The sequence below is a fragment of the Hakea prostrata genome, chromosome 9, assembly GCF_041222555.1.
Source record: "Hakea prostrata isolate BN-2017 chromosome 9, UWA_Hpros_2, whole genome shotgun sequence".
NCBI lineage: Eukaryota > Viridiplantae > Streptophyta > Magnoliopsida > Proteales > Proteaceae > Hakea > Hakea prostrata.
In genome coordinates this window covers 26,847,215-26,874,557 of record NC_142608.1, presented here as the reverse complement: position 1 = coordinate 26,874,557, position 27,343 = coordinate 26,847,215, and the positions used below count along the sequence as shown (strand labels likewise).

At 38.2% G+C, this 27,343-nt stretch overlaps 1 protein-coding gene across 2 annotated transcripts; it reads left to right on the top strand.

The window, feature by feature from the left end:
- The first annotated feature begins 230 nt into the window (after positions 1-230).
- On the top strand, positions 231-27,343 carry LOC149005072 (protein SCAR3-like). Of its 2 annotated transcripts, none has more exons than XM_089169372.1 (9): positions 231-641; positions 7,306-7,469; positions 12,192-12,315; positions 12,392-12,524; positions 13,243-13,310; positions 14,268-16,776; positions 16,882-16,974; positions 26,860-26,961; positions 27,054-27,343. In XM_089169372.1, exons 1-9 carry the CDS (start codon positions 487-489, stop codon positions 27,102-27,104), a joined length of 3,399 nt encoding a protein of 1,132 aa, XP_089025498.1. In that variant the 5' UTR covers positions 231-486; the 3' UTR covers positions 27,105-27,343. The 2 variants fall into 2 exon arrangements, with proteins under 2 accessions (XP_089025498.1, XP_089025497.1); XM_089169371.1 differs by having other exon boundaries at positions 14,214-16,776.

The following is a 27,343-nucleotide window of genomic DNA, read 5'->3' as shown; positions in this document are numbered from 1 at the left end:
CTAAGACTGATAAAGGGTCAAGCAGAAAGTGGGACAGGTCCCCAACTTATTATTTGGACCCACACCCTTCGCTTACGTGCCACGTTTGCAACCATTACATCCACCAGATCTACTTTTGGCTTGTCTACTGACATCCACATCCGAACCACGATGGGACACAAAAGTTATTCACTAAAATATTATGGGTAATTTAGTAAACCTCGCAGTTCTATTTCCGGCCATGATGGCTTGCAGTGTTGGCAAGGGTCGTCGTCTTCGATCAGTTCTGCCTGCTCGGCAGTTAAGCTGCTTACATCTCTTCACCTAATCCTCCACTTCTCTCACCATTTCTCCATTGTTTTTCCTTTTTTATGTACGTCATTAGATGCCTTGTTTGAGCTCTCTCCTGCTTGTCTGTTTGTTGTTGATGACGGCAAAGATGAGGAGACCTCTCTATTAGTTTCAGATTTAAGGAATAAACGAAGGAAAGAGTAAGCAAAAGAGAGAATGCCGCTTACTCGGATTTGTGTGAGGAATGAGTATGGTTTGGGAACTCCAGAACTTTACAAAACAGCTAATAGGGATGATCCAAAGGCTATTCTTAATGGTGTTGCCATTTCAGGGCTTGTTGGGATTTTGCGTCAGTTGGGCGATCTTGCTGAGTAAGTTTTCTATTGATGCTTTACTTTGAACTCTGAGTCTGTTGACAATGTGAGTTCTTAGTTCACTATTTGATTAAGTATAACGGTATAAAAATTTGAATTTTCGATTTCAGAGAATTCTTGTGGTTATGTGATGGTCTAATGTGGTTAAGTTCGTAATGGGTTTGTAATCTGACTTCTGCAGTGACACTCATTGCTGTTTGACTGTTGTTTAGTCTCTTCTTAGTTTTCGTCGGTTGAAGTCTTTGCTCTATGGTAATCAGAAGGGGAACAGAGAACGTATCCTTGATTTACTGATGAAGATGGGATAGAGGCTCCGTGTACGAGCCGTGCGGGATTTTTCAAATTAAAATTTTGTTTATTTTGGGGTTTTCGGTTAGAAGATACAGAAGTTTGCTAACAAGACCAATGAAAATGGAATGTTTCTGTCTGCATTTTAATCATGCTGCGTCGGAATGCACTAGGGAATAACAAGCCTGGATTTCTGTTCACTTTTGCAAAACGAAAAGTTATAGTTGTCAGGAAAAATCTTGGTTTTTCATCTAGAGTGAAGTATTACATTAAGAAGAGCAGTTATCAAAATTCTTCAATAGAAGCATGATAACCTGCCTGGTGTCAATAAAGATGCCTTCTTTGTAATGATTTGTCATTGCCTGTGCCATGACAAGAGAATTAGAAATGCAGCCATCAGGGGAAGGGGGGGGGGGGGAGGGAGAGATGATGAAGCTAGAATAGAACAACATAGGGTATGCCCATGTGGGCATGAAATAATAATTCAAAGGTTATAAAAATCATGGTCTGAAAATTTGCTAGATTAACAGACCGATTAAAATGAGAAAGGGTGGGCATTGGAATCATTTTGTCTTGAGTTAGTTGTAGCTTCCTTGGTTCTGTCAAATCAAACCAACCAAAAATACCCATGGAGCCATTCTATTCTTATCTCCAACTTTATCAGATCATCCCTAAATCATCCATTAGGAGTGACAGTCTCAAAGTAAAGAAGAGCATGGTCCTCAATAGTGTGATGCATAAAGGTTCTTTGCGGTTCCCTTCCAGAAAATCTTTGCCTCTGTTGTTAGCGGTGTAATACTCAGGTGCTTCTTTACGAGCCCTTGATGGTGAGTAATTTTCCACCATAGAAACAATATGCTGCTTTTCTATGGCAGCTACAGGATGGGTGACTATTTAATCATTTCAGAAGCTGGTTTAAGGAATCCTGAAGGTTGTGGATCACTTCTACCCATAACATCCTATACCAGTCGATGAATTCCACTAATGATTAGAACAAATCTAGGAAAAGAAAAAATACGGATAGAATCACAATTATTGAGAATAGGTGGATAATAGAACAGATTTGTTAGGAGACCAATTACTCAATATCTATCTGAATGGGGCTGGGAATTCAACCTAGTAATGCTGATATTGATATGCACTGAAGTTCAAATTGAACCAACAGATGGATTTGCAGAATCAGGTGGCAACTTCCAATCACCACAGTAATCACCCTCACAGGTTTGAGATATGCTTGACATTTGAAGAACATACCAGATGGAAGGAGAGCTGAGAAGAGGATATGATCAAAGGCAAGGCTTCACCAAGGCCCGCGAGTAGCTTCAACACCACGGAATACTGCTTTTCAGGACACTCGCTACTGACTTCACTGTGAAGAAGATATAGAATTTGGTCAGAATCATGGAACTGAAAACGCTTTCATAGTACTTGTTATGTATCTGTATATGATGACTGGCTACAAAAATTTATGACTCTTCATGTATGAGAGAGAATCTGGCTTCCAAGTAATTAAAAAATGGTAATCCTTTGTGCAGCAAAATTTAATAGCTACTACACTAGAAAGAAAATTAGTGGGAGGGTTGACATCTTCAACTGGCAGTTATCACACTTTCTTCTAAATTTGACTCCTTTGACCATTGTATTTTGAGCAACCATGCTAATTTTGAGTTATTGTTAGGTTTTTTTTTATTAAAATCTATATTAAGTTTCAAAATTAGTTTTTATGTTTCTTTTATTTAATTGTTTTGTTAGTGTGTGAGACCCATGATGTAAGGGTAGTAATGAGGCACCCATGAGTAAAAGAGGCCCTTCATGACCTTGGTTATGAGGCTCTTCATGACATTGGTCATGAGTCTTAAAGGTTTTAATCATGGTGATGAGGTGGGCTTACTTGTAGGGTGAAATTTTATTTAAATTCTAACTCCTGAACTTCAATTCTTATTCAACTTCATGATTATTCATGGCCATTACCATGAGTGGGGTTAAGGTTATTGAATGGATTAAATCCAATTCATACAAAAGAGGTGAATATGAGAGTTAATTCTCCAAGTAGTGGGGAGGTTAGGTCCAGGTGGTTTATTCTCATTTGTAGAAAAGGGACAAGCCCATTGATTCTCCATTAGTAGGGAATTGATTCTCCCCCTTATGAGGAGGTGAGTCATTGTGATTCAATGACCCAATTCATTGCCTTGAGAATCTCAAAGGGTGTAAGGTGTGGTTTGGGCCTATATAAACCCAACACTTCCTTGCATGCGGGGTGCAATCGAGACACTCCTCACACTTGCATTATTTGTTACTTATTTTAAAAGTTTCTTTGAGTTTGTCTAAGTGTTGTGCTCTAGCTTTTGGCTCCTTGAAGGGACTAGAAGAACTACCTCATCTTCTAGTTGGAGGTTTCTTTATCTTAGAGGTGGTGGTGCGAAGAACCCTTGGTAGTAGGGTGCATCAATTACCTTAAAGATAGCACTCAAGGTGTGACTCAACCTCATTGATTGGTGGTTCGTTCGATTGCAACATCAAGCTCTCCGGATTGGCTAAGGATCTTCATCTTTCAATTGTATTACAATTTCATTTTTTGTGTTTTGTAGAGTTTGTAACACAATTACCCCAACAAGTTTAAGGTAATTGATTTCTGAAAGATCCAATGGCAAGTCTTGGAGATGGTGACTTCAACAAAGACGAGAACAACAACATTGAGGTTGTTGATGGAGTTAACATTGGAGGAGATCCTTCAAACAATACCATTGAAGAAAACGTCAACAAACAAGGAGACGACACATTCGTTGGCCGAGATGGTATGAAATTTCCATTCTATCCCACCAATGATTCAATCCCCACCAATGTAATCCCGACAGTGACAGATCTTATCTCGGATTTGGGTAAGATGAGGATTGTCACTGAGTTTGACAAAATTGAACAGTTTGGAGGTCAAAACTTCAAACAGTGGAAGAAAATTTGTTTGCCTTAGCTCAAATTGGGGTGGCATTTGCCTTAACTGAACCTATGCCATAAAAGAGTAATGATCCTATAAAGGAGGGCAAAAGGGTGGCTTGGATTCAAGGAAACTACCAATGCAATAGTCGAATTTTGAATGCATTATCTAATGACTTATACCATGTGTATAGTTCATTAGAATATGCTTATTTGATTTGGGATGCTTTGGTTAAGAAGTATTCTCTTGAAGATGCTGGTTCAAAGAGAATACTTGGTGGCTAGCTTTCTAAAATTTTTTATGAAGGATAGTGACACCGTATTAACCCAAATTGATTTATTTCAAATTGTGGTTGGGAAGCTAGCAAAAAAGAAAATGGTCCTACCTGAAGAGTTTGTAACTGATTGAGAAACTTCCACCTTCATGGAATGCTTTCAAGATGTCTATGAAACATAAAAAGACATGATTGACCTTAGACCAGTTGGTTGTAAGGATCAAGATTGAAGAAAGGAACTGGTTCAAAGACAAGGTGAAAAAGACCTTAGAGAAAGTCGCCTAAAAGCGAACTTGGTGGAAACCAACAAACAAAACTAGAAGAGGATGTTTTCCTCCTATTCCATGAGCTCAAATGATGAAAAGGTGTTTATGGGAAATTTCCAAAGTGCTCCTGTTATAGGAAAAGGTAAGGTGACTTTGAAAATCACTTCGGGGAAGACTATTGTTCTCACCAATGTTCTCCATGTGTTGGATATTAGGAGAAATCTAATTTCAATTCATTTGCTTAATAAAGTAGGAATGAAGTTGGCTTTTGAAATTGACAAGGCAATTATCACTAAAAACAATGTATTTGTGGGAAAGGGATATCTTAGTGTGGGATTGTTTGTTCTTAGTGTTTCCAATGTTGTAATTGAAAAGACTAGTACTTCTTTTACTTACTTTGTTGTTTTGTCTAATTCTTTTGATTTGTGGCATGATAGGTTAGGTCATAGTACTGTAAAATATATCATCAAACTATGCAAGTTGGGCATGATCACCGATAAGGTGGAATCTCCGAAGGACAAGTGTAAAACTTGTGTAGAGGCTAAGTTAACCAAAATGCCACACAAGACTATGGATAGAAAGAGTGATCTTTTGGAATTGATCCATAGTGACTTAAATGACTATAAGTTATATGAGTCAAGGGGAGGAAACAATTATGTTATCACCTTCATGGATGATCATTCTAGATACACCATGGTATATTTGCTTTAATCAAAGGATGAGGCCAGAAAGACATTTATATCTTACAAAATGGAAGTTGAAAATCAACTTGGCAAGAAGATTAAAGACTTAGAACCGATAGAGGGACTAAGTATTTTAATCTTGATAGGTTTTGTGAGGAAAATGGAATTATCCATGAAACGACAGCTCCGTACCAACTAGAATCAAATGGGGTAGCAGAAAGGAAAAATAGATCTCTTAAAGAGATGATGAACTCTATGTTGTTGAGTTCTAATATACCACTTGATATGTGGGGGGAAGCCATGTTGACATCATGTTATCTATAAAATAGAATCCCACATAACCAGACCGGTATGGTTCCATTTGAAAAATGGTTTGGGAGAAAACCAAGTATAAAACATTTATGTGTTTGGGGCTGTTTGGCTAGGGTGTTATTACCAGATTCCAAGAATAAGGTGTACAATGGTAAAAGGAGGCATATACGCCTTAGGCACAATCTTGTGCGACAGTAAATAGATGAAGGAATGATAGCTATCGATTATGTGAAGTCAAAAAGGAATCAAACATGTTCACAAAGGCTATGTCTGTAAAAAACTTGTGTATTGCATCTACAAGAATGGGGTTAATGCCTAATCCTTGGGTCACATGATGGATACCCTACCTATGTGAAGAGGCTAAATACCTGAATTAGGTTCAAGGAGTACAAACGAAGTCATGGGAGGACCGATTTAGTACTACTATTTATAATTATTCCATTCTAGGGTGTAGATGAAGGTAATAGTACTACCACAAGGGTAATGTTGAGTAAAGCTCTTAATTAGTCTAATCCCAAGGAATGTGGGGGTGTGTTAGTTGTGGTGCACATCAAAGACTAACCTAAGTGGATGTAGGGGGTTTGGCCGCCGCCAATGAGAACTTATAGGCGAGTTCTCTAAACATTCATGAATCCAAGATAAGGGACATGGCCGGTTCAAAAGTCCAATGTGTAATATAAAGGGTAGCTCCAAAAGTCGACCCCTAGGACATCATAATGATGGAACGGTCAGCGACGCTAATGAGGAAAGGTTCAAGGAGTTTGACTCTACCGTACTTTGTAGCACAACTCATTAGGCCTAGTGTAGGTTCAAGTCCGGAAGACACCTACAACGATGTGTCCTTTAGTGTCTAATACAGTCACAACACATGTCCTTTTTTGCAATTTTGAAACTTGTGGGGGATTGTTAGGTTTTTTTATTAAAATCTATATTAAGTTTCAAAATTAGTTTTTACGTTTCTTTTATATAATTGTTTTGTTAGTGTGTGGGACCCATGAGGTAAGGGTGGTAACGAGGCACCCACGAGTAAAAGAGGCCCTTCATGACCTTGGTTGAGGCTTTTCGTGACATTGGTCATGGGTCTTAAAGGTCTTAATCATGGTGATGAGGTGGGCTTACTTGTAGGGTGAAATTTTCTTAAATTCTAACTCTTGACCTTCAATTTTTATTCAATTTCATGACTATTCATGGCCATTACCATGAGTGGGGTTAAGGTTATTGAATGGATTAAATCCAATTCATACAAAATAGGTGAATATGAGAGTTAATTCTCCAAGTAGTGGGGAGGTTAGGTCAAGGTGGTTTATTTTCATTAGTGGAGAAGGGACAAGCCCATTGATTCTCCATTTGTAGGGAATTGATTCTCCCCCCTGTGAGGAGGTGAGTCATTGTGATTCAATGACCCAATACATTGCCTTGGGAATCTCAAGGGGTGTAAGGGGTGGTTTGGGCCTATATAAACCCAACCCTTCCTTGTATGTGGGGTGCAATCGAGACACTCCTCACACTTGCATTATTTGTTACTTATTTTAAAAGTTTCTTTGAGTTTGTCTTAAGTGTTGTGCTCTAGCTTTTGGCTCCTTGAAGGGACTAGAAGAACTATCTCATCTTCTAGTTGGAGGTGGTGGTGCGAAGAACCCTTGGTAGTAGGGTGCATCAATTACCTTAAAGACAACACTCAAGGTGTGACTCAACCTCATTGATCAGTGGTTCGTTCGATTGCAACATCAAGCTCTCCGGATTGGCTAAGGATCTTCATCTTTCAATTGTATTGCAATTTCATTTTTTGTGTTTTGTAGAATTTGTAACACAATTACCCCAACAGTTATTGTAGTATTGTTTTCATACATATCCGTACTGATACACATATATGTGGTATATCATGTATGATTACTGATGTCTCTAGGTTTGCATCGGAGGTTTTTCACGACTTACAGGAGCAAGTGCTGGCCACTGCTGCTAGGAACAATAAAATGATGGTTCGTGTACAAGAAATAGAAGCTGCACTTCCTCCTCTTGAGAAGGCTGTTATGTCCCAATCAAGCCACTTACATTTTGCTTATACAACTGGTGAGTTTCTCTTATCTGTGGTTCAGAGCATTGTTCTGGCAATTTCAACAATTTAGTATGTTTTGATGATGAATTTCCAGGTTTGAATTTATTTGGTGCTAACATGTAAAGCTAGGCAACTTATAAACTGCAAGATATACTTGGACAATGTATAAAAAGAAGGAAATCCTGTATTATTTAAAAAAAAATACTATTTGTGGAAGCAGCTATTTGGAATGTTAGTCATTCTAGATATCATGTAGCTTACTTTAGGTATAAGTTTATTCATTTAGTTGAAGCAATAATTGACAAAATATGTGTTATTGAAACTTTTATAGACATGCATATGGGAGAACAATCTGAAATTACCAGGGTAGTCACCATCAAACACATTACCTATTCCTGTCGTTAACTGGCCACGTGGATCCAGCCTCGATATTCGATTCAGTGTACTGTTGCAAGTTAATATTTATGAAGGCCACAGAGCCCTGAGAGGTGATGCTATTGTCCAGGAGGCTTGCAAACAAAGTTCAAAATATTGTCTTGTCTCTGTATCTTGACCCTATACAGACGACCAAGATACTGAGATGTCAGCCGAAAGCTGGTATAAGGTCTGCCAGATTTTGATGGCATGTATAGGTGGGTTTTAGACATTCTTATTGGGTTTGATTATTCTCAGACAGCATATTTTAAGGCCTATAAACACATCCATGGGTTGATTAAAAATAACTACAATGGTATTTTGGATTCACACTCATTCTTGCCTATATGCGGTCGAATATGATTGTATTTCCACATGTGTAAATTCTTGAATTACAAATTAACAGAAATGATGAGCAGTTTCAATTGATAATGAACTGAAACACATAAAGACATTAGTATACGTCAAAGTGTCAAATATCAAATGCCTCAAGTGCAACTATGCAAGAATAAGAGTCTACATGACAACTTTGATAGGATCATAGGAAATAGAAAACCCAAAAAAATTCCTGAACAGTCTAGACTATGAAATAACATGGAAATGCTTCAAAGACATGTAGAAAGCCTAAGGAACATCATCTGTACTGTCTGTAGTCACTAGTAAAAGGTGTACAGCAAGGAACATCATCTATAGTGTCTCTAGTTAAATATCTATGATATGCGCAAATGATAAGGGCTTAAAACTGATCCTTGATATAACCCAATTCTAATCAGGAATTCACTCCTGCGCCCCCCCCCCCCAAAAAAAAAAAAAAAAAAAAAACCACTTTTCTTACACTTGTCATGCACGATCATACATAACTTTTACTATGTCCAGATATTTAATTCAAAATTTTATTTTCTCTAGTTTGTATGAGATTAACTCTCTAATAACTCCATCATGGACTTTTTCTAGTCAATAAAGAGCATACAAAGATCCTTCTTACAAACTCTAAATCCTTCCATGAGTCTTCTAATTGGCTAAGTAGCTTCTGTTGTGGACCTTCTAGGGGTAAAACCAAATTGGTTTTTCGTGATAGCAGTCTTCTATCTCAAATGGGCTTCAAACTCTCCCATGATTTTATATCCGTTTTATCCTCCATGGTTGACAACTCTAAGTAGCATCTTTACTTTTTGTAAATTGGAACCATGTTGATCTCCTCCATTAATTAAGCATTTTCCTTGTGCTTATAATCTTATTAAACAACTTGGTCAGCTAAGATAAACTAGATTCCTAAGCTCTTCTTCCCTTCTATTGGGATTTCATTCGTGCCTTATATCTTGCTTACTTTCATCCAACTTAAAGCTTTTGTTACTTCAGACATTAAATCTTTGTGTGCATGTATGAAATTTAGTGTCTTGATGAGTGCAGTTTTTAAAGGTGCCAATTCTTGAAGTATTTTCATTTAGTAGACTAAAGAAATAAGCTTCCCATCTCTTCTTGATGTTCTCATCCTTTCTAATACACCATCATGACATTTTATGCATCTAACATGGTTCAGATCCATTGTATTCCTGTATCTCTGGTAGCTCTCATATTGATGTCTTGTCTCCCTTCCTTTTTGTTTAGATTACCATGGAGATCTCCATATTTCTCTTTCCTTGCTTTTCCAAACTTATACCTTTGTAGATAATTTACATTTTTAAACCTTTGCCATGTCTTAAAACTAGGTTTCTTAGTTAGTAGTGGCTGTTTGAACCTCATCTTCCTGCCGCTGAGTAGTTGGAAAAGTAGTTAGATGATTCAACCAGAGAGAACAAGGATTAGTAGCAGAGGACCAAGAGAGGAATAAGGAGAAGAGACGAGAACAACAAGAAGAGATGATAGAGAAATCGTGAATGATACACCCCTAGTACATAACTTCTACCACTTGTAACACAAGTTTCTCTAGAGGAATGATGTTTTCCTTTCTCTTTGCTTGTGACATCCTTAGCAACCTTACTAACACAAATAGCCATCTCCAAAGGAGGCCGTTAGAGGCACTTGTAAGGAAGGCTGATCAGATCCAACTAGATGGAGCTAAAAGAGGTAAGGGTAGGCCTAAATTGACTATTGAAGTAGTAAGCAAAGATGTGCATGTGCAAGGACTAGACACCCATATGTGTGCTAATAGAGTTGTCTGGAAGACTAGAACTTGTGCGGCTGATAAAGAAATGTTCTTGGAATGCTACCTTAACTGGGTCTCCTAATTATCTTCATGTATGCATAAATTTATTGTTGTTACTTCTCTTGACTATTTTACATAACCCTTAAGGATCCATCTAGCCAACCCCATTGAGTTGGGATAAGGTTATGGTTGTTTTTGTTGTTGTTATTCCACATGCATTAGTGTGCCCCTAAAAATCCCACTTTACTTGTTTGACTACTTCATTTAGTTAATGATTTCAAGATATCTCCTTTTAAGCTCCACCAACTTGATCTCAAGTTAAATTATCTCGTCTTTCTACTAGTCTATGTAGCACACATCCATAATCACTAGTCTATGTAGCATGCTTTGCTTCTCCTTTAGTGTCACCTTACAGTCCCTACATAACAACCCATCAGACCTTCTAGTTAGGAAGAAATCTATTTGGCTACTAATAGTAGGCTATCTCAGCCATAGCCTTTCACCTGCAGCTATCTCAGCTACTGAACATATTTTTCTTGGACCAAGCACTTGCTAGCAAGCAACTGAAATTCCATTAATCAGTCTCCATTCAGGTACACGTGTGTAATGTTGGGGAATATTTATAGCTTGGCCTAAGTTTCATAGAATAGAAACTCAAGAAAATAGAGAGTTGTAGTAAGCAAACTAAGATAGGAACTTCATATACATTAAAATAGAAATCCCTAAAAACAAAAGCAGTAACAAACTGAAATTAGAAGCTGCCAAGTAACTAACATATACTTTCAAAAACTGAAAATAGAGGCTAAATGTTGGGGGCATTTAGATTGAAGCTTTTGCCACTTGATGGCCCTCCAAGATCTTCAAAAAGACATCCATGCACAAGGCAAATATGGGCTGTGACATTGTTCATGTTAACAGTGTTTTGGCATTATTCTCTTCATATCCCTATCTGCATCACTTCTAGCATGAAAATGAACTCTGGCCTGGACGAAAACAATTAGAATGGTGCTGCTGCTTCCACCTCAAGCTATCCTCCAGCTGTATAACAAAATTTGGGCATGTCATAGTATGGCTAGAGAAACAATCAAAGTCCTCCACAACAACCCTATAAAGAGAATCATTAACATGTGGGAGACCTCCTAACCTAGATTATAGATCTTTGAACTGTGAATGTTCCAAAAGGTAGTTCGGGAAAAGTAATACTCCAACTCAAAATCTTGCATGTATCTTTCTTCCCACAACATATCAATTTGTCCTTTCTGCTGCATCCCTCTACTACCCAAGTGCTTGTTCCAACCTTCCACACTAGTGATTTTAACAAGAAAGTGACAAAATTGGGAGTTCAACTTTTATGTGCCGAAACCATGTGAAATGAGCACTTGTTCCAACCTTGAAACAATTTTTACCAAGAAAGCACAAAATTGAGGTTTCAACATTCTGCGTTGGAACCAGATAGAATGGTGAAACTGGTTCAGAACCAGATGTAATGAAAGAAACTGGTCAAAATTTCAATTCATTTTTCTTTGTGTGTGGAATTTATGCTAAAGGATTTAAATAACTTCAACTGAAATATTGGTGCAATGAAACATCAAACCAAAATTGATGTTTTGCTGAAATTTCAAGCTAAACATTGTTATCTTTCAGTGTTGCAGGCTGTTTTGTTTCTTTTTGCCAAATTTTGATGAAACTTTGAAGAATGTGGGCTGATATTGCTTTTTAGTTTTCTGTCCCCTCAATTTTGATACTTCAGTATGCTTGTTCATGATTCTGATGCGTCTTGATGCTTGTAAGTGTTCTTTAAGTGCCTTGACAATGAATTTTGAAAGTAACTTGAACCTTTTGGCAGATGTTGCTTTTTAGTTTTTCACTCAAAAGTATGCCGATGATTTACCATGCTTGTTCATGATTTTGAAGCTGGCTCATGATGCTTGTAATTTTTTTATAAGTACCTTGACTTTGAATTTTATCCCTCTAAATGAAGCTTGCTAATTTTCTTTTACATAATCAAGCATGAAGAATATTGAATATTATGCTGCACAATACTACAACTAACAAATGTTTGACGTATGTAAACAATTTTATATAGGTTCAAGTTAGGATTTTGTCTCAAATGCCATGTGGTTGATTGCCACTTATTGTAGTGATCAACTTTCATAACAGAACAGTTATTCTGCAGGTTCTTACTGGCGTCGCAAAATTCAAACAGAACAAAATCATCTTATCTACAGTGACCTGCCACAATTCATTGTGGATTCTTATGAAGAATGCCATGATCCACCGTGTCTCAACTTGCTTGACAAGTATGATTTTTTATTAGAATTCGGATTTTTATTTTTTGTCATGGTAGAGTTTGAAAGCATTTGTTTTTGTTTCCAGATTTGACAGTGGTGGTTCTGGAGCATGCATGAAAAGATACTCAGATCCATCCTTTTTTAAGAGGGTACTTGCTCGTTCTGTATCCACAGATGCTGATAAAATTCAGACAGATAACGAGGCCCATAAAATTAAGGTATAAGATTGCTCGCTGAGGAGAGGAAAAAAATTAAAATCTATGAGATGATTTGAGGTGTTTCATCAGTTTTATCTGGAAATACTTAGTTTAAATCCACTTTAAGTTTAATGAAATGGATGATGTGGATTCTCCAATCTCTGATTAATTGCCATATTTTTGGGGAAGTATGTGCTAACTTTCATGGTTGTACATCTTGCTTCTGTATGTGATGAATTTTAATTCTTGGAGTTCCTTATTGTCTTTGCTTCAACTGAAGGAATGTTCAATTCTTTTTTTTGAACATATGTATAAATATCCAACCTGAAACTTTGAACTATTGAGCAGAGGAACTCAGGTTTATGAGATGATATTAAGTTTTAGCAGTAACCATTGTGAGACTAGTCTCCCAATACTTCCAGTCATCAATAGGCAAGAGAAGACTATAGACAAAAAAACATGTGGAGGCTGGAAATCCTGCTTTCATACCATGTAAATTGGGTAAAAGTTTTAGGGGTGACTGATGTCAGAGTAGTCTTCCAACAATATATGGAAGCATCGGTATTTTGCGATTTTGAACTTCAATAAATTGTATAGTATGAACTATAGATGATTTCCTTATGTTAACATTGTTTATCCCACTGCAATGTGCATCTTCGGTGGAAAAAGTCACCTATTATTTTTTGTTATTCCTGCATATAGAAGCTTCTGTCTGTAAGCTATTAAATTGTTTTGGCAGAAAAGAGGAAGAAGGCACAGGAATGGAGAAGTCTCACGTATTGGGTCAATGCCCCATCAAAATGGAAGGTATGTCTCTGTGTCTCTGCATGTTGTTAGAAAGAAAGAGATTACCTTTTATTCGTATAAACAGAAGATAGGTAGAGAGATTCCTTTCCTTTGTATAAACTGAAGTATGGGTACAGAAATTCCTTTCTTTATATGACTGAGGCATACGTAGAGGTACAATAGAGCAGTTGTAGGATTTTAAAGCTCCCAGTCACAATGCCTGGTGAAGTATGACACTTGCAACTTTCCATACATGGGTTAGTTCATTTAATCAGACATGTTGTGGGTCCTTTAGCACATATAATGACTCATATACTGTGAATTAGCAAATATTTTAATCCAGTATTTCATATTGATGCCTAAAAGGGCTCTAGTCATAAAAAGGAGGGAAATGGTTTTGAACATGTTACACCCCTATTTTGAATGAGGAATTGTTTTGAACATGTAACCCTGAGTAACTATTTCCTCCTTCAGTCAATACAACAAGCAAATTGGCATCTGAATGAACAGAACCCAGTTGAATCTCTGAATATAGCCATAGCTCTGTGAACCAGACTGTCCCCTTTTATGATTTTTTTTAGATCACATTCAGAACTGTATGACCAATTCATGTCTTTTCATTTGTTAAATAAAGAGGGAAAACATGTGAAAAACCATACAGCCTTGCATATCTTGACTTCCTGGTACTCTCGTAGTTTTTGCATACAAGTGGATATACATCTTATGGAAGACAAAACACTGACCTGGCTCAGATACCATGCTAAATAAAGTGGAAAAGCCCAAAATAACACTTGGGGTACAACCAAACCTTAAAGCATCAAGTGGTACTTATGGGATTTCTTGCTTTATTTGACATAGTTTGAGTATCTGCTCAGGCTATATTAAATCCATCCAGGCTGCTGATTTTGGACATTTGGTTTATAGTTGCCTCTTGTGTCATCAATTAAATGAAGCTAACAAGTTGATATGGACGAGCAGCATGCAACTTGCTTCCCCAACAGTATATGGCCAAAGCTCTGATGCTGAGAAAGTCTTTTTGTTTGATGCGAGATCCAATTCGGAACCTCAGGATCATTCTTCATCTTTTGATTCAAGAAATAAATCAGGTTTCATTGACTCCATTTATGATGGAAGTTCTTCTATGCGAACTGAAAAAGAAGAAAACAATTTTTTTGTTACTTCAAGGTTGAAGATGCAGTGCCCTGAAACCCTTGATTCTATTCTTCCTAAACAAAATGGAGATGCGGTTGGTGACTTGCCGCATAGCTCAGTGCAACAGCCAGGCATTGCGAATGAATCTATTGGTACTTGGGATGAAAAGTCAGAAATAGTAAAATCTGAGATTCAACAATGTGAAAATACTGTTGATGAAAAGTTTGAAGCTTCAAAGTTGGACCCAGTGAGCTCTGAAATGAGTAAGTTTGCAAAGGAAACTCTGATCCCTGTATATCCTGATTCAGATGATACTTTGATTATTGATGTAAAGATGCCAGAATCAGTATCTGTCGGCAATCAGTTTGATGAGATTGAAAGTGAGTTAGACAATTATATGGATGCACTTAATACCATGGAGTCAGAAGCTGATAGTGATTTTGAGGGCCAGACCAAATGTGAAGTAGATTTAACCCCATCCAACTTTGTAAGTACTGTATTGGAATGTGGATCCGCCAAAATTGAAAAGAGCAGTGGTCAAGATTCTGATTCATTTGATAATGAATGTCATTACAGTTCCTTGAATGAAAAAGTGCCTCAGAACTCTGTCAACTTGTTTGCTGTGGAATGTGTACCCCATCAAGATGCACTGCGAATTACTGGGATGTCTTGTCCTGGTCCAGAAGGCCCACCGAGAACCAACTTTTTTGAAAATAATGACATTCTGAATGTTTCAATAGAAAATGAGTCTGAATCAGTTGGCCCTAATTCATCACTCTCCAGCATTCCCAATTCACATGCTCCTTCTGGTGATAAGATTGAAAGCAGCCATTGTGGCTCTCCAGAATCACATGTTGAAGCTCCAAGTAGACCTCCAAATAAGTTTTGGACAAATGGTGGCTTGTTAGGGCTTGAGCCATCAAAACCTCCAGACTACAATTTGTCAAACGATCCAAGTCAGAGATCTCCAGGTGATATGAATGATGGGTCATGTAATGTTTCAAGACATGGTTTTATGCCAAGATCCCATTCTGATGAATCTGTAGGAAAACTAGAAAAGGAGCTGGAGTCCGCCAGAGGAGAACTTAGATCACCCAATATTGTTGCCCCACTTAGGTTGGTCAGAAATGTGGAGAAGAACATGGTCCAAACCATCAATCAATATCGAAGCTCCAAAATAGGCAATAATAACCAAAATGATGGTGATTCCTGGATAAAAGTTCCTTGTGAATCCATTGTCCCAGAAACCAATCTTGAGAAATCTGAAGGTTCACCCCATAACATCTCTAGTCATGCACCTGAGTTGCCAGTTCTACCAGTTGTCAAAATCCCATTTGATGAAGCCCACCTACAAAATACCGAGAGTCCATCAAATATGTTTGACCTTGGCCACAGATTACTGGTAAATGGTTTCCAAAGGAAAGCATCAGTTGAGACATCTGAACCTGCTTGTTCGGTGAAAGTTGGTCCAGTAATGTTGCATGAACATCTTCACAATGATCAGATGAATGGGAAAGTCAGCGTTGTACATCAAACAGCTCCACCTGAAGAGACTGATTGTGAATTCCTGGAAAACTCACCTTCCTCACCACCATTGGGACATATGAACATCTCTTTTCACTCCATAAATGGCTTTGAGACTTCCAAATTGAAATTAAAATTTCCTGATAGTAGTTATTTCCATGAAAATGGTAGAGATGTTATATTTCCTTCATTCCAGCTACTTCCAGAGCCTTCCACTCCAAAGCAGAATATTGATTCAGAATCTGATGATGACACATTCTGTAGATCATCCCCGTGTATGCCTGAGGATTTGCTTAGCCATCATTCTATATCAAGTTCTGAGCACTGGGATTCTGGTGACTCCACTAGAAGTAATGGCCATGAAGTTCAAGATGCTTTAGATAGAGTCTCATCAACTGAATCCATCCCTGCCTACTTAGAACTGCAGGGGCTGATACCTTCTTATCCTTGTTGTGGATTAAAAGACCCACTGACTGAGAATAGCCCTGAAAATTTTCATTCAAGTTCACTCGACCTTCCAAGTTACGATGCTTTGAGTCCTCTAAAATATCAGCATGTGAGTACAAGCAATTCTATTTCAGAGAAGTTCCTACAACCACAGTTAACATACCATAATGACACACTGGCACCACCACCACCACTACCTCCACCGCGATGGCATACAATGAAGCACCACATGGCTGTAGTGGATGGTAAACAAATGGAGACCACTGAAGCTGTCAATTATTCACATGATCTGCTAAAACTCATTCCAGCCTCACCGAAGCAACCACATGTTAAGGAGGGCAATGAACACCCACTGAATAACAAGGTGATCAGGATTTTTTTCAACCCTTTGTTCTTTTCCTTTTTCATTTTGAGAAGTAGTGTTACAAGAATCAAATTGGTTTCTAATCCACGTATAATGCTGTATCAGGAGAAGATTAGTGGACACAGAGAAGTTAGTCATGCAACAAATGCAAAGGAAGTTGATGAGAGGGGTGATTTTCTGCATCAGATCAGAACAAAGGTGAGCAAATTTCTATTTTATGGTGATAAAGCTGGCAGTAAATATAGGAAATAAAAATATATTTGGTACATAGTACCTGATTTAAATAGTTATATTCATTAAGTAGGGTGCAGAAAATTGCAGTCAAATACATGCATGCTTGTGCGATTTGAAGTATCTACATTAAGCAACTATTCTTGTTCATTTTCTTGTTTCAGACTAAGGAAAATAAATAAGACAAAGAATGGAAGAAATAACAGGGAAAAGTAGAATTGGTTTAAGTAGGGTAGAAGAATAAGAGGGAGAGAAAGGAAGGCTTAACTAAGAAGGAAAAGGAGGGAAGGAAGATGGTACCTGAGAACAGTTCAGGAGTCAGAGGGAAAGTGGAGAAGGTCCACAGCACTAAATCTCAAATTTATCAATACACAGTTTGTTCTTGTCATTTGAGGTTATACTGCATATTGACAGGAAAACTGAACACCTAAAATATGGTATTCGCTGAAGTAAACTCAAATAGGGAAACCTGACCTTCTAACTAACCAAAAAACATGAAGAGATTACATGATTATCTAGTAAATACTTCTTTGACCTAAAGTTGGGTTTGGGTCAATTCCATCTTGGCTTAGGCTTCTGCAGTGGGACAATCACGACAACACTACTGCATCAGGTGGCTAGATAAGGTCTTCAATGGAAGCTACAAGGTTTGATAGCCTAGATTTATGGCTGTGGGAAAGAAGTTTCTTCTCATATTGATGGTGGTGGTTACCAAAGTGAAGAGATGTTACAGAAGTCAATGGAAAGAGGGAAGACATCATAGAGTCTTTTTTCTTTTCAGAGGGGGTTATCAGAGCTTTGATCCACCAGAAAGCAACAGAGTTCTTCACTGACTACTGTGGAAAGGGACATATGGTTTTTACGGCGGCCTGATGGTTTGGGTTTTTACACTACCTACTACGGGGGCTTTTGACTTTTGTACACAATTTGTAATTTAGTGTAGGAGAACTCAATACTATATTTAAGGACATAGTAGTTATTTTTGAGAATTTATCCAGATAAATCTAAAATTGGCAAACTGAATCAGATTTCAGAACTAAGAAGTTTGGCCTCTGCAATATGGGGATTCTAGAATACTCATAAGGATAAAAAGGGTGATTATTGGGCTCTATCTTGACAATTTTGTTCTTCAACTTGATATGATGCTCTGCATCCACGAAAACCCCCAATGTTGAATCCATTTTTCATATACTTCCAAGAGCAGCGTCTATTCCTGATTCTTTTGTTTTTGACTTCAGATTTCCTTTATAGATCTCAGCTGCTGACATACACAAATAAAATCATCCATTTTATTTGATAAAATCTTTTGGTAAAGCAAGTTGAATTATTCAATGCTGATCCAGTTGGAAAGGGATCTGGGTGAAAGGAAATGTAAGCTTTTCGACGTTCACTTGAGGCTCTGGGAAGCTGGACCTATGCCCGCACCTCTAAGCCGCATGTAACTTACTGATTACTAAATTTTAATGCCAATGTTGCATTTAGATAGTAACATCATGATTATGAGGAAAATTCTTCATAAGCCTGACCTTGGTGGAAGATGGTATCCTAGGCGGTAGAGTTGACAGAACGTGATATTGATTATAAGCCTAGAACCGCAATAAAAGCACAAGGCCCAGCAGACTTTGTTGCTGAGAGTGTCTCGCCACCCATGGATCAAGGAAATCCCAGTGAAATCCCTGGTAGATGGATTCTCCATGTAGACAGCTTGAGTCACTCTCAGGGATCTGGAGCAGGTTTAATCCTTCAAAGCCCAGCTGACTTTATTATTCAAAGTGCACTCCGCTTCAAGTTTTGTGCTTCTAACAATGAAGTAGAATACGAAGCTCTAATTACAGGACTTCGTCTGGCCAAATCTTTATGTGTACAAGATGTTGAAGTTAAAAATGACTCTGAGCTGGTGGTCAGTCAAATGATAGGGGTATATGAGGCAAAAGATGCTAGAATGATCAATTATCTCAAAAAGGTGCTTGAATGCAAAGCGTGGTTCTCACGATTTCTGATAGTAAGAATACCAAGAAGCCAAAACATGATGGCAGATTCCTTAGCAAAGTTGGCCTCAGCAAAGTTTGCCTCTTTGCCACAAGCAGTATACATTGAAGAACGAACTAAGTGCTCTGGCATACTTAAGAGTCGGAGATAGATGGAGAGTCATCCTGGATGGATCCTATAGTAGAATATCTTAGAGATGACATTCTGCCTACTGACAAAGAAAATTCTAGAACTTTGAAAAGGAGATCAGCAAAGTTTATTCTGAAAAATGGATTGCTTTATAAAAGAACAATTTCTGGACCACTTCTGAAATGTTTGGACCAACTGATGTACAATATGCACTGGCAGAGGTCCACGAAGGAATTTATGGGAGTCATCTAGGAGAAAAAGTTTTGTCCTACAAAGTTCTAAGGCAAGGATTTTATTGGCCACGGATGCAGTATGAGGCAATAGATTACGTGAAGAAGTGTCATTAATGCCAGATCCACGCTCCAATACAGAAACAACCTACTGATCAGTTGACTCCAATTTTGAATCTTATACCTTTCGCTATGTGGGGAATGGTTATTCTTGGTCCATTTCCTGTAGTGTCAGGAGAAAGGAAGTACGTGGTAGCAACAATTGACTATTTTACGAAATGGGTTGAAGCTGAAGCTTTGTCAACAATTACCACAAGTCAAATGGAAAATTTTTCTAGAAACAAAATCATATCAGATTTGGTCTACCTAAAGTTTTGCTTACAGATCATGGCACACAATTTGACAATGAAAGGTTCAAAGAGTTTTGTGCATATTATCATATTGAATACAAAAATTCTTCTGTAGCCTATCCTCAATGCAATGGATAGATCGAAATAATAAACAAAACTCTTCTGCAAGGAATTAAGAGGAGGTTGGATGAGGCAAACACTCTGTGGGTGGATGAGTTACCGTATGTACTTTGGGCATACCGAACCATTGTTCGAACTCCAATAGGGGAGACACCTTTCAAACTGGCTTATAGATCTAAAGCTCTAGCTATTGTGGAGGTGATAGCAGGGTTAAAAAGATTAGAAGAATTCAACCCAGTAGCGAATGAAGATGGTCTGAGAGCAAACCTGGAATTCATAGATGAGGTTAGAGAGCGTGCATTGTGTTGAAATATAGAATACCAAAGAAGGACAACAGCATATTATAACACGCAGATAAGGCTCAGGTTCTTTTGAGTTGGCAATTTGGTTTTGAGAAAGAAATCAGTATCAGATCCTAGAAATTGTGGAAAGCTATGTGCAAATTGGGAAGGACCTTATGTGGTAGTTAAAGTCGTCAGTTCAAATACTTATTGGCTCAAGGACTTGTATGGAAGTTGTTTGAGACGACCATGGAATGTAATTCATCTCAAGAAGTATTATCAGTAATAAAAACAGGAGTTCTTGCTATCTAGAATGTTTTGTTTGTTTCGAATCATCCTCATCAGTGTTTTCCCTAAAGGCTTCTGATCAGCCATTTTTCATATAGATAGAGGATGATCAAAGACTTTTTAAAAGTCAGGCTTTCCGTAACCCAAGCTTTCCGAAGCTGATCAAAGACTTTTCATAAGTTAGGCTTTTCACAAGCCAAGCTTTTCGAAGCTGATCAAGCTTTCCGAAGCGGATCAAAGACTTTTCATAAGTCAGGCTTTCCGTAAGCCAAGCTTTCCGAAGTTGATCAAAGACTTTATGTAAGTTAGGATTTCTATAAACTAAGCTTTTTGTAAGCTATCTAGACTTTCCGTGAGTCAGCCTGCCCTCAGTTATATAAAGGTTTTTGATCAACCATTAAGGCTCTCATCAGCTGTTTTCTCCAAAAAAAAAATAAAATAAAATAAAATAAAATAAAAAAAAATAAAAATTTGTTCAACTGTTAAGGTCATCATCAGTCATTTTCTCAAGGACCACATCAACTATTCATTTCTAAGAGCATCACATCAGCAAGTTTTGGTTAAAGTTCCTGATCAACCACCTGTTAAATAAAGGATTATGCAGTTGTACAAATTCTTCAAAATCAGTATCAGCAGTAAGCAGTTGAACAAAAGATGACATTGAATTAAAGGTTGTACTTAAAAAAAAGGGAGAATGACTAGTCAAAGGAACAAAAGGTTGAAGATGATTAGGAATAAAAAGGAAATCTTGGAGATCAGGAAAATTTTTTGAAACAGAGAAACATTTTTCTCTTTAAGAGGGATGACTGGTATCTTCTTCTTCAGCAGAGTTCTTGCCGACAGAATTGCCACTGTCAGAGCCAGAAGTTTCTTCCTCTATGGACTCTTCACTCTCAGATTCCTCTGAAGAACTATCATCCTTAGGGTGTTTAATTTCTCGAAGGTCAAAAAACCTCCTAGTTGGAAGAAAACGAGAAGGAATCACTTTAAAATCCAGTTTAGAATAAATCTTTAGGACTTCACCCCAAACTTCATCAGAACAAACTTTTAACATGTTCCTGCAGAATCCCATGAAGGCTGGATTATCTTTTGCTTGGTCGATAGCTTCGGTAACGACCTTGATGGAGTTCTTGTAATCATTTTGTAGATTTTCTTTCTCAAATTCAATTTGGCTTTTTTCTTTCTTAAAAGTTTCTTCTAAGGCCGCCTTTTCCTGAAAGGTCTTATTTAAGCTGACATACAAGTTGTCTCTTTCCGTTTCCAATTCAGATTTCTCTCGTGAAAGAGAGTCAATAATTTCTTGTAGCCGCTTATTTCCTCTTTTGCCAGGCTTGAATTTTTCTTCTCAGCTTTGTGAGATCTAATCAGTAATTCATTCTTTTCTTTCTCAATACTATGAGACCATGCAATGGCTCTTTCCAACTTCTGTTGAATTTCTTCTCTCTCACATTTGGCAAACCTGGCTCTTTCTAGAGCATCATTCTTCAACATTTCCACTTGTAAGAGTTCTTCTCTCTGTTACATAACAGAAGCTTTCAGATTCGAATTTTCCTCCTGCAATTGAGCACAGAGGTCAGAACATAAGGCAAAATCATCTTGTAAGCCATCAATCTTATAACACAATTCCTCTTCCTTCAATTGTGCAGCTTCTAATCTTCTCTCTGAAAGTTTCAAGTTACTTTTGAGATCTTGTACTTCATCGATCAGCTCAAAATTCTTGTTGATTAGATCTTGATTCTCTAAGGAAAGAATTTTTTTCTCTTTCCAAGACTTTAGAAAAAGCATTAAAGGCAGCACCAAAACATCTGCAAGTAAGATCAGAAAATCAGTAGAGAAGAGATTGAAAGAGAAGATTGATGGAAAAATTCAAAAGAGAAGAAGAGATTTATTTCTTACCCCCAAGCATGAGGGTAAAGACCAAAGTCGCTCATTGTAGCTGTTTCTCTTTTGTCACGGGGGATCCTACCTTTGGTTCCCCATTCGCGAGCAACCTCCCAATTCTAGTTAGCTTAGCTGTATGGTTTTCTCTCAGATTCCAGGAAAGGCTTAAAGTGATCTCCAGAGTCAGCAACACTCTGGGTATCTTCCAGCATGGCAGGATCAGCAGGGTGATTAGCAGCATTATCAACTATTACATGGGGATTGGGGGCTATAGCAGCACCATTAGAGGTGACCTGTAAGTCAACCACTTCAGCTGCTAGATTTTCTTGACTTCCAGTCCCAGCAGAAGGTTCATCTGCATGACGGGGGCTAAGGGGATGACATCTGGAACTGCACTGGAACATGGTCTGGGATGACATCTGGGATGGCATTTGGGATAACATTTGGAATATCACCTGGAATGACATTTGGAATAACATTTGGAACAAGAGGAATAACATCCAAAGTAGGGGGAACAACATCAAAAGTATTATCATCAAGATCAACATTTTCATCAGGAACTTTTTCAAAAGAAGGGTCAAGAATGGAAAATGATTGGTCAAGATTATCTTCATCAAATAACTAATTAGCTATTTGTTCAATAATCTCACCTGCAACATGAACAACAATTTCTTCGGCCATTTTCTTCAACTGATTAATCAGATTGTCAGAAATTTCCTCACCTTGTTTTTATGATTCAACGATTTTTCAGAGCAATGGTTGTCACCATCGGAGGGATGAACTGGGGCTAGGGGAGTAGAGACTTCTTGTCCAGACGGCTGGACTGACTTAGCTGCCCCCTTTGTATTCTTTTTCCCAGCTTCAACATTCTCCTTGATGGAGGGTGAGGTAGAAACTTTTCCACTCTTGCTTTTCTTTGTCACAGTCAATTCCTGGCCTGAAGAGGGACCCATGGATTGAAGTCTCCTCCTTGAGGTCCTGGTTTTTCTTGCAAGGTCCTCATCAGTTATTACTTCGACAATTCTCATCAGTATTTTCAACATCAGCAAATTCTTTTTCAGCCTGATCCTTTTCTTCCACAGTTTTCTTCTTTGTACTCCTGGTTTTCCTTTTCACCAACTTGGATTGGTCCGAATCCTCACCAGAATTGTTGTCATCAATCGAATGATTCGAAGAATGTTTTCCTTTTCTCTTCCTCTTTCTAGACTTGGATCCAGTTTCTTTTTCATCATGATCATCTTTCTGAATTTTAGATAGGGTGGGGGCTTTCCAAACCCTAACTCTTGAAGAAAATGCCAAGTCAAAATGGAGAACAAAGAAAGAGATAAAAGAAATACCTTGTAAAAGGAGGAAAGAAGAGGAGTATACCTAGTAAAAGGCCATGACTGGCCAGCCCTTCATTGGTTTTGAAATCATTCACATTAATTGGCTCTCCAGTGGGGAGTAAACTCTAGGTATGTTGGTCATATTCACTGAGAGGAGGTCTCTAATTCAAGGGGAACACAAATTCTAGAGTGTGGAGAGCAATAATTTGGAGATCGAATGGCACATAAGAAATACTTCTGTCTCCAACCCATATTATCATGTGGGATGGAGGAGTCAGCGAAGATGGAGCAATCGCCCAACTTAGTGCTAATGCTGGTTCTTCTAGAAAAATGAAGATAACCACACTCACGTCCAACCTTCAGGGTGTGATAATTCCTGAAAAGATCAATGGAGGGATTGCGTCCCATTTTCTGAACAAAAGCAAAAAAGCAGTAAACAAGTCTCCAGCTATTTGGAGTAAGTTGGCATGGGCATGGACAAATTCGGTAGTAGTCAAGAAGAGATTGAACTAAAGGAATCAAGGGAATTCTGAAACCGGCTTCAAGATGGCTAAGGTAAACAACAATGACTCCAGGGTTAGTCATGTAAGCACGATTAGAAGGTTCTAGAATCCAAACTTTTAACTTCGGGGGGGGGGGTCGCAAATTAGAAGATAGTTTGGATTTTTTTATTTTAAAAGGCTACCACTCTGGCCCAGCAGTTTTTGGGTTCTTCTTTTCGACTTCAACGCCTACAAGGTAATAAGGAACTATCACCTCATCATGAGCATAAGGGATAGGCTTCCAATCTAACGGAGTCTGGTCAGAAGAACGAACAGTTAAGGTTTTTTCAATGTTAACCTTTGAGAAGGCTCCCGCCTTGGTTGAAGAATTGGAACTAGAAGGATTAGGAGAGTGATCCATGAGAAAGGAAAAAAGGAAAAGAATAAAGGTTCAAGTATTGATCAAGTAGAATGGTGAAACAAATTGCAGACAATTGAGGAAATAAAAGAAGGTCGAAAGAAGGATATGGAAGAAGAGAGGTGACAAGGGACAAGTAAATATAGGGAGTAAGGTGACGTGATTGGAAACTCTTGAAATTTGGAGGGAAGGTACACGATTAAAATCAACGGCTATGATTGATTTGAATCAACGCCTGAAATTAATCACTTAATTTTGGAACGGTACAACTAGACAAGTGGAAGGCACAGGAAAGTCAAGAAAAAACATTGGAATTGTGTGTTGGAGGATAAGTAACATTTGGAATTGTGCATCAGAGGGAAAATAACATCTGTGAAAAATTGAAAGCTTGCATTTATGAAGGAATGGAAAAGGTTGACAGACGAAGATTTTTAGCAGATATTCGAAATGGTTTGGGGGTTGAGGTCAGTTGATTAATGATTATAATGATTAAATATCTTCCCGAGATGAGAAAAGTTCATTTTCAATGGAGTTCAAGCCATAAACCATAACTTAGATTTTGAAAAGCCAAAATTATAGTTTCAAAAACTAATTCTGGTGGTGTTGAAAGTTCGAACGTTGACAAATCCGTACTTTACCATGGTAAAATCGAGAATCAACATTCAAAGTTGGGTACTTAAATGAGAGCGATCAACTCCAAGAGCATATGCAAAAAGAACAGCTCTGATTGAATCAAGTATCCATTGATGACCTCTTTAGCTGAGTTGAACTTGATGATACTCGATGAACTCCCAAGATCAAACGATGAGCTTAGAATTATGATGAGCTCTACAATGCAATAGATTGAACTCATAATTTCTGAAGAACTCGTTTGATCGAAGGACGAGCTCAGAAGTTTCTCATGAGCTCCGCAGGTTGGCTGATGAGCTCAGGATTACGATGAGCTTTACGGTGCAATAGATTGAACTTAGAATTTCTGGTGAACTCTCTCAACTGAAGGATGAACTCAGCGTTCAAATGATTCCTTGTAACTGAAGATGAGCTCAAGTACTGAAGAATTCTCACAGCCTAGGCTAAGCGAAGAGGTGAATCGAAGATGATCAAACAAAAACAATTTTGCAAATCAGAAGAAAAGTCAAAGCCTCCTGATCAGAGTCTCAATTTGATTTCAACCTGATCAGCAGACTTGGAGGCTCGTGTTGTGGATAAATCACCTTGACTCCGGTTCATACCGGTTCAACCAGAATCAACTAATGATGTGAATCAATTCAATTAACAGGTCCGCCCTAAGGCCAAACAAGGATCCAATCTTGGCTATTCGATCTAAACCATCCAACCGACGGTCACCAGTGGTACAAGATGACAGAAGGAGCCTATAAATAGGGTTATGACACTCACAAGAGGTAAGACATTCAATTCCCATTACTGGAACTTACACTCTTCCCGCCTATTTTCATTGAAGCTCTCTAGAAGCTCTTAGAGAGCTCTACAACCCTAATTCTCAGCAATCACTGATTTGATTGTTGGAGACGGAGCGCCGATCCAGCGGATCAGCTCCCTTTCTAACAGTCTTTCGTTCCTTTTGCAGGAGAGTGTGAGTTCCGGTCTGATCAAATCAGATCTGATAGATTTGGTGCAAGATTCTCGGTTCACAGACCTCGACAAAATCTGCACTAACATATACCAACACTTTTAGGATGGTGGTTAGGCCTTGAACAATCCTGACTGTTTAGCCAACCAACTACTTGGCTATTCTCTAACAAGGGAAGGCTGGCTTGCAAAGAAAGGTTTTGAGGATTTGTCTTTGACTGGATGGGGTTCCCAATAGTTCCGGGTGGTTTCTCAACAATTAAAAGAAAAAGGAAATTCTCCACTTATATATTCCATGAGAAAAAAAGAAAGAAAAAAAAGAAAATAGATAAGACGAATGGCGGTTAACATGGTTGTCAAAGCGTGCGAGAGATGGGCATTGCAATTTTTCTGCACACTGATCACCCTGTTGCTATCATTGCTTGTCTTTGCTATTTCTGTGTGCTCATGCATTCGACGCCTCCATTGCTCATCCTAGCTCTTTTCACATGACATAGGGTGGAGTGAAGTTAATGTGCAACAAGATAAGGTTAATTATACACAAGGAAGAAATTAATCCATATAAACATTCTTTTATGATAATGCATAAATCACTGAGGCCAATAGGGCTCTTTCTTGGATTGGTAGCTGATCTGAATTCAATAACTATCAATCAAGAGCCAACTTCCCTATGGCTTTCATCAGATCTTTCTTTTCCCTGCTCTTGACCTTTGTACAAAATATTGCTTATGTCTAATATTGCTCCTTGCTTTTCTTGTAAAACATTCAGCAATTCAGCCTCAGACGCACAATACCTCCAAGGCAGTCTGTCATGCCAGATCCACCAGCCAATGTAACTGCCATTTTGAAGAAGGCAAATGCCATCCGCCAGGTAGTGTTCCCTGTTTGTTTTCACCTTATTTTCTTTCATCTTGCTATTGAGGCGCTGTGAGATCTGATTTTACAACAATTGCAAAACCTCAGGCTTGTGTGGGAAGTGATGAGGGAGAAGATGATAAGTGGAGCGATAGTTAATTTTATCAGGACAATAAATCATGGGCCACCACCCTCTTGCATCTTGCAGTTGATGAGTTCCAGGTGAACCTGTAATATAAATGTTTATAAGGTCAGTTCCTTTCTGTAGTCAAAGTTCATAGTGTGCATATTGTATTTTATACGATTTTTAACATTTAATATCAGACTAGGCTGTAGACAAGCCAAAAATGCCTGATCCATCCTTATGTATTCTAATTCTCTGTGGATATTCCCCCCCC